This window comes from Berghia stephanieae, chromosome 4 (assembly GCF_034508935.2).
Source record: "Berghia stephanieae isolate SIO BIC M18660-M18661 chromosome 4, UCSD_Bste_1.3, whole genome shotgun sequence".
NCBI classification, from domain to species: Eukaryota; Metazoa; Mollusca; class Gastropoda; order Nudibranchia; family Aeolidiidae; genus Berghia; species Berghia stephanieae.
Window position 1 is genome coordinate 42,320,629 of NC_088363.1, and position 8,622 is coordinate 42,329,250.

General features: G+C 37.8%; 1 protein-coding gene across 1 annotated transcript; it reads left to right on the forward strand.

Moving 5' to 3' along the window:
* The first annotated feature begins 3,057 nt into the window (after positions 1-3,057).
* On the forward strand, positions 3,058-8,116 carry LOC144970609 (trafficking protein particle complex subunit 4-like). The gene is made up of 5 exons (XM_078910410.1): positions 3,058-3,315; positions 5,745-5,919; positions 6,548-6,651; positions 7,168-7,294; positions 7,618-8,116. The coding sequence occupies exons 1-5, from the start codon at positions 3,138-3,140 to the stop codon at positions 7,688-7,690; spliced, it is 657 nt and encodes a 218-aa protein (XP_078766536.1). The 5' UTR covers positions 3,058-3,137; the 3' UTR covers positions 7,691-8,116.
* Positions 8,117-8,622: the final 506 nt, after the last annotated feature.

Genomic DNA, 8,622 nt, shown 5'->3' on the forward strand with positions numbered 1-8,622 from the left:
TTCATAATACAGTATCAGATATATGACGGTCTTTAACGGTTTTGATTTATTTTAATAAAAAGAGATGATTGCGTTCGTTACATTCTTGGATTTCAGTCTTGATAAATTACCCATCCCTATTTTCTGATCATACTTGCCACCAGCAAAAATGTTTTGATAATCTATTTAGTAGAAGGAAACACTTCTTTACGGAAATGGAAAAGAAGGCGTCAACATCGACCAGTTAGTGCTGGGTCGAGTTTGAAACGATCAAATCGAGCGGGTTTTCGATCGAGTCCTCTAAAATCGAGTCGGTTTCGGGCGGGTTTCGAGTCAGTGACGTCATCGAGCAGTGATTCGTTTGAAAAAAAAAAACACGAGCAACTCGTTTGCCACAGGTAACTTCACATACCCTCCCTCTCTTATGTCTGTGGCTGGCTTGACTGCAGCTGGTTATGATGGGGGCTGCCAGATGGCCAAGTTCAAAATTGGTTACTAAGAAACGCTTTTCTATTATTATTCATTTTAAAAAAAAATATTTTATTTAAAAAAAATGAAAAGATAAGTTTATCCAACTGTAGTCGATTGTTTTGTTAATCAAAACAAATGAGTTTTTCAAGGGAGTCAGAATGCTTGTGGTGTTTGGCTATTTGGGGTCTATTTGACTACTTGGGCAAGAAGAAATCTGGCTGTCTGGCAGCCTTGATTATGATCATTCGTCGCATCACACACACATACACACACACACACACACACACACACACACGCCATCAAACAGTTGTTGATGGTGAAGGGTTGAGACCCCCCCCCCCCCTTCCCACCACCATCATCCCGCTGTCACCTTAACATTTCATATTTATGTCGCGCCAAAAGTTGTCGGCCGCCCCCACCTCCCATAATTTGTCACTGGTCGTCATCGCCTCTTGTGTGTGCGGGAAAGGTCGTGCCTTTCATTTCATTATTTGAAAAATAAATGAACAAGAATGGTGTGTTTTTATTAGGTAGGTAGATAATAATAATATTTAGCAGGTTCCACACCCAGACACACACGGATTGCCCGGACACGATGATAACGATGCCGACGACAATGGATGACGATGATGATGATGATGATGATGATGATTATCGTGTTTCTGTTTAAAAAATGAAATACTTTAGCAGGTTCCACCCCCCCCCCACACGGATAGACCGGACCCGAAGATGATGATTGTGGTATTGCTGGCTGTTACGGCTGTGATGAGGATGATGATGATGATGATGATGATGATGATGACGATGGCGCAGATGGTGATTATTTGTTCGGTCGCTCAGTGGTACGGTGTCTCTTGTCACAAAATCAAGCCTTGTCAATGGCCGGATGAGTGACAGTGATTGTTGAAAATTGTGATCCAGACGTTAAGTCCGTGTGTCAGGCACTTGACTCAGGTGTGAATGTATTCTTATCTTATAAGCAATGACGGGTATTGTAAAGAGCTTTAATACAAAAAGACTCCAAACAGCGATCGGTACCTACTGTACGAAATGGATGTATGGTCGATATGGCGTGCCGGAGGAATAAATTAAATAAAATATTGTGAAGTTCATTGAGCATGGTAAATCCTTGGAAATGCGCTTTGAACTAATACACCTGCTAGACAACTCCGATTCCAATATAAACGACTGATTAATATTCCCATATATAAACTATAGTTAGCTGAAAATCTTTCTTTGTCGGGACTCCAAAAGTATGGAACGAATTAGACAAAGAAATCAAAGGGTCTTTTAGGAGCACTGATTGATTTTAGATTGATTATTACATTGAAATGTGTTGATATTTATTTTATCCATTATTATTAGGGTGGTGGTGGTGGTGGTGGTGATGATGATGATCCCGCTGATATGATGGTGATGATAAATAAATTAAACATATTTCCCTTTATTCATCCCATAGGGGAGATTCGTCTTTCGGGTCTATTCTAAGGGAAGACTGGAATAACCCAAGCGATAGCCGCAGTGCAGCGCCGCAAATTTAGTTAGGGCAAGGTGACTTGCTCAAGACCACTCAGCGGCGGGTGATCGAACTCGGTACCTTTCGGGTGCCAACCAAAGACCGTACCGCTGCCCCTGATGATGATGATGATGATGATGATGATGATGATGGGAACTAACAAAGAATACACAGGCATCTAAAATTGAAACATTCCATATTCAAAGCTAATGTTTTACTTTAAAAAATTGAGCTTTACAATATCCACTAAATGTGATTAAAGCGCTTTGTAAAGGGGTCCCCGGTCAACAGCAACATTTAATATGTAGGACGGGACATGCCGCCTGTTAGGCGATATTACAATTTTTCAGACAAAGAGAACGCTGTTAACGGCCAGGTACTCATTTTACACCTGAGTACGGTGAGAGAATGTGAGTAAAGAGCCTTGTCCAAAGACTCAACTATGCACCGAGCGCGAGGCTCGAACCCAGGACTTTCCGATCCCAAAGCGGGTGTCATACCACTAGACCATTATAATGCACGAGACCCATGGTCGACTAGAGTACTACCTATAGTTACGTCATGACTAGACCACATAGCCGCACTAGGCCTACTGTAGGAGTGTTCATTGATAGAGGGATGCGTGTGTGTCATAGAAATAGCCTTAGTGTGTGTGTGTGTGTGTGTGTGTGTGTGTGTGTGTGTGTGTGTGATAGTCAAACTTTAGTAGGTTTAATGAAGTCTTGTCACACACGCGTGATACACCTATACGAATTTCCCTGCCACTGCCACCCAGACACACTAACATCTGACAAGGAGTGAGGGCTGTGGAAGAACCACAGACTACCGTGTGCAAACATTGGCGATTGGTATCGGATGGCAAACTGTGATCGTTTGAATTTGAAATGATTCGAAACACCCGTTACCCCTCCGCTCGCTCGAATCCTGATCGTCTCAAGCTCGTCTCACGTGTCAAGATCGTCTCAAGCTCACAACCCGCCTGATCGTTTTACGATCGAGTGATCGTTTTACTAACTCGCTCTTCCGGCATTGAGATCGAGCACTGACTCGTGGCTTGGCGCTCGGTCGTCGATCGAGTAAAAGCGATCAAATAACCCAACACTATCGACCAGACCATAATTTCAGTAGTACAGTCAACATTCTCTCTTGAAACGATAAATGAACTGTAACTATGACTGTGTTTGCCGTGCATGTGATAAATAGAGCTGGTGGCTTGATTTACCACAAAGATTCACCAACAGTCTCCAGACCAGCTGTAGAAAAAACATTCAGTTATCCTTTGGAATTAGTCCTAAAATTATTTGATGAAAAGGTTGTGGTTTCATTCGGTGAACGAGATGGAATCAAAGGTATAAATGTCACTTATTTAATATTTCAGAACAACGATTTGACTAGCCAATATTAATTATTTAGGCAAACCATAGCTCAATTTGTAACAACACCAGCAGCGACGTGCACTTACTTAACAGGTCCCTAACCCAATTCCTTATGGGCCCATTGTTGTAATGGAAATCTTTTAAAAGGGCTTCGTTAAAAAAAGATGACGCAAATTAATGTCCATTACAACAATTTTAAGCAAGGCCCATAAGCAGGTTCGTATATTAGACCTGCATATACAGTAAAATTACTTTAAACCGAAAGAAGCTAAACTGAAAAATACGCCTTAAACCGCAAAGAATTTAATAAATTGTACTAGTTTCTTCATTTTCTTTGTACTAATTCTCACGATGAACCGAAATACTTCTAAGCAGGACTTTCTTTAAACCGAAACAACTTGAGAGCACCTTCCCTTTTTCTCTCTATATTTTTCTTCAAAAATTCGGGAAGGAGGCCGCACGTAATAATGCCCGGCGATATTAAACAGAGCGTAAGTATAAGATGAGGGTGATGGGGGGGGGGGGGGGGGGGGGAGGCAAACATTTCAATCACTGCACTTGGGCTTGGCCAACACCACAGTCGCACAGACTGGAAAAGGAAGACAGCGGGTGACTGGCAGGCGAAAAATGAGGAAAGAGGGGGAGTTGGGGTGTAGAATCACGCAAACGAGATGTTCTCGCTCGTGTGTTGATGCTTTGGAACTGACTGGATTTTCAACATGACAATGAGGAGGGGGGGGGGGGGGTAGACAACTTACCATTGAAATGCCATTTCATTTCCACTTTGTTTAAATGTGTGTGTGAGGGGGGGGGGGGAGAGATTCTATGTAATTAGGCCTTTGAACCTAATGGCTTTTCAACAAAGAGAGATGTGTAGTAGACAGCTTAGCATTGACACGCTTTTTCATTTCCATTTCACTTCACCTCTGAGTAGCTGCGAATCATTCACTATCAATTATCGCACAAGAACTTTCGATCTTATTTTAGCTTTGCATTTTACTAAAAGATGTCTAAACTAAAAGAAAGCACTGTGCTTATACGTTTGAGTTTAAAATCAAAATACTATGTGAAGTCGATGAAAAAAAAGTTGATCAAGACGGAGATATGTAAAATACACGGCATCCCGAACTCAACTCTTTCAACAATTTTGAATTGAAAACGAAAACCCCCAAAAATATTTTTAAGACACACAAAAGAAAAAAAAAAAAAAAAAAAAAATTAATGGTTACGAAGACCGCATTTATTCAACAACTCCATTTAACGGGAAACCCATGATACGATTAAATGAGCAAATTCCTTAAATAGTTACTACCCTTGAAAAACATTGCAAAACGGGAACTTGCTTTAAACCAAAATGTCTTTAAACCGAAATGGTTTAGAAGGTCCCCAAAATGTCGGTTTAAAGTAATTCTACTGTATATAAGCGTCGACCAGCAGCCAACAACAGTTGTTACCTACAGTTTACAGCATTGGCGAAGATCATCTAACTCGGACTAACTTTAACTAGATATCTATATACTAATTCAGCGTGCACATGATTATTTGCAGGTCTGATAACCGAACGCAAGTATGGGCTTGATTTTACATTGTTCGAATGGACAACATTTTGCATTGGTTTGAGAGTCTTTCCATTATGACAATGATCCCATAAAATTTTGGGTTTTCAGACCTGCAAATAAGTACATGTCGGTCTAATTATAATAAACGTACTTAACTGTGATGACGTGTCATTCTTCATGTGCCAATAACCACAATCTGCTGATCACCCAGCATTCATCAGCTGACACTCATAAAACAAATGTTGGGAGAGGGAATATTTTGGCAGACTGATAAGGGGCTACATTTTGAGAATTTGTTTTGTTGAGGGTCAAAATGTTGCGGTCGGCGCGAACATATTTGCAGGTCTGATAACCTCACATATTTATTAGGCCGTGATAATTTTGGTTATAAGACCTGCATCTAAGTACATGTCGGTTGATGCATAATGAGGTTTTTACTGTATAAGTAAATAATGAAAAATCCAATACAGTGTGTAATATATAACAAATCACAGTAGTCTGTTTATGATTTAAATTATCTTTAAACTTTCATACAGTTCCATTCAAAAATTTGATAGTAAAAATGTAGTCTTAAATACATCAGATGGAAAATTAAATGTTGTTTTAAAAGGCTTGCAGTTTTAGTGTGCCGAGTTTGTTTTTTAAATTTATTTGTTTGTTTTTGTTTTTTTTGTTGTTTTTTTTTGGGGGGGGGGAGGGGGGGTTGGTTTTTTGTTTGTTTGTTGTGATGACAGTACCAGTTGCTGCCTGCTGTAATGAATGAAAAAGATTGTCAAGAACTTAGGTGAAAGATTTTTCACAAGGTTAAACTATGAATTAAAATTTATTGTTTTATGTTGACAGTTGGTCATGCAGTGTTGAGTATCAATGGCATTCCAGCAGAAGGCAAGGTACTACAAGATGGCAGAGACATCATGGAGATTTTGTCCAATGAAAGCAACTATCCAATCGACATCAAGTTTGGACGGCCTAATCTCAAGACCAATGAGAGACTCATGCTTGCCAGCTTGCTGCACTCGTAAGTCAAAATGAGAATTAACTTTTTACAGATTAGTAAGGTTGTACTACATTTTTATCCTCTAAAAGCTTTATCTGGGGTCCCAAGCCAAGAGCAACACTTAATATGTAAGAGGAGTCATGATGTTACTTTTTTTTTAGACGGAGACAACGATATTAATGTTACCAACCAAAATATCATTTTACACCTGAGTACAGTAAGAGAATGTGAGTGAAGGGTCTCTCCCAAGTACTCAACTTTACATCACCCACCCTGGTACTCAAACTATAGGTCTGAATGCAATTGTCATACCACAGGCTCACAAGCCGTGACTAGAAGGAAATAATGATATGACTATGGTTTTATCTGTTGTTGTTACTAATCATTTGATGAAAACAGTTAAATCTGTGGATATAAAACCAGATAAATGATTTATAGAATATAATGTGACTTAAATAAATTCAGTAGATTAACATATTTTTCTGATGTCTACCCGACAGTAATTATAGGCTTTGAATGTGTGTAATTAGAGTGTGTATTTCTTTTATCACAGTTGTTAAATGGTAAAATGAAAATGGAACTCAAATGAGATTAAAAGAAAGTTAGTGAGGGTGGCTTGATGATTGAATTGTTTCTTGACTGTGGACAGGTTGTTTGCCATTGGTTGTCAGTTGTCACCAGAGCCGCAGTCATCAGGAATTCAAGTCATGGAAACTGACACTTTCAAACTTCATTGTCATCAAACAATGACAGGTATGCACTCATATTTGATCTCTCTGGTCATCACCATCATCATTATTAGTTGCGAATGTATTTAAATTATCCTTAGTATATTGTCAGAGCTGAGACTTTGTTGTCGGTTTTGTTTGTTTCTTTCTTTTTTTGTTTCTTTACTGAACGCCATGTGCATTGCATTTATAATAAAACCACTCAGTGAATAATAGCTTTGTATTTACGAGTTCAAATCCCTTCCCAATACCCCCCCCCCCCCTTACTTCTTTTCACCTTGGGATCAAATCCATTATAATTACAACTTCATACAAATCTAAAGACTCATATAAATCCATGAAGATCACTATCTTTTTATTTTTGTTTTGCCAGCCAGAGCCAATCAGGATTTGACTTATTATTATTATTATTATTATTATTATTATTAATATTATTATTTGTGTGTGTGTGTGTGTGTGTGTTTGTATGTTTGTATGTGTGAGTGTGTGTAATGAAAATTGGTGTGTAAATCATGATCTATATAGCTTCATTGTTTTTCAGGAGTGAAGTTTGTCGTAATCACAGATCCCAAACAAAGTCAAGTCAAGTACGTTCTGAATGAGTTGTACGAGGCCTACGCTGATTTTGCACTTAAGAATCCGTTCTACTCCCTAGAGATGCCAATCAGGTAATTGGAGACTTTTGGGCATCACAACGTGTCCTGCATAGATTTGGAGATATTTGTGTGTGTGTGAGAGAGAGAGAGAGAGAGAGTGAGAGAGAGAGAGAGAGAGAGAGAGAGAGAGAGAGAGAGAGAGAGAGAGAGAGAGAGAGAGAATAAATTATACATGTATAATAGGGATGCCATTATTATTATTCTTACCCTTCTTCTTATAACAATATTTCAACTATTACCTAAATTATTACTACCACCACCACCACCACCACCATTACCATTTGTTTATCCCCCTTTTCCCCCTCCCCCACATCTCTTTTTTTTTTTTTCTCCAGGTGTGAATTATTTGACAGGCAAATGGAACTCATTATGGAAAGAGCGGATAGGCCGGGTGTCAGCAACATTTGATGAATTTGATCATTTAGTTCTTGATTGGGAGATTGTAGAAATCAATGTATCATTGAGTCAAATGAGAGAGAAAAGAAGATGAACCAATGTAAAGCTGCAGTAAAATATTGATAACATTTGAATTATACTATGTAAATTGGGTTGAATGTATATTTTAATGGGAGCCAAAGTTATCGTTTCTGAAAATGACCAAAAACTAAATTTTCTAATTCTAGTCATTTTATAATTAAAATCAATTTTGGGCATCTGATTCAATATGACATAATACCATTCAGATTTAGTGGATCTCAAATAGCTATTAAATTGAAATATAGTTTACGTTTCGGGTCTCACCTTTCTCAAAACAAATAACTATACATTCAAATTGAGATATATTAATTTTGAAATAAAAGTGAGGTAAAAATCAAATGAACAACAAACAAAAAACATAGTAAGTGGGGAAAGGTGCTATATAAAAACCATATTATTATTATTATTATGATTATTATTATTATTATTATTTTATTATTATTATTATTATTGTTTTATTATTATTATTATTATTATTATTATTATTATTATTATTATTATTATAGTACTTACTAGATTTTGCCATGTTCACATCATCGGCAAAGGGGTGATGTCAAGATGTGCAATTTGGTGTTGAAATTTTAAAAATGGTGTGAATGTGTGGAATTTGATGAATACGATAATAGATGAATTGTTTGATGAGAAAGTTGAATTGGTTTGTTTGCTTTTTTTTTATATACAAAGGAATTTTAACCCTTGAATGGTGAGACTGAATCTTGATAGACTGGTTATAGAGGGGTTTTTTTTGTACCAAAAAGCAGTAACAGCAGTTGGACTCTGTAATCCCTATTACTGCTGTATTCATTTCCACAGTGAGATGTGATGTCATTTAGTGCAAAATCGAACAGTGCAAGTTAAAGGAC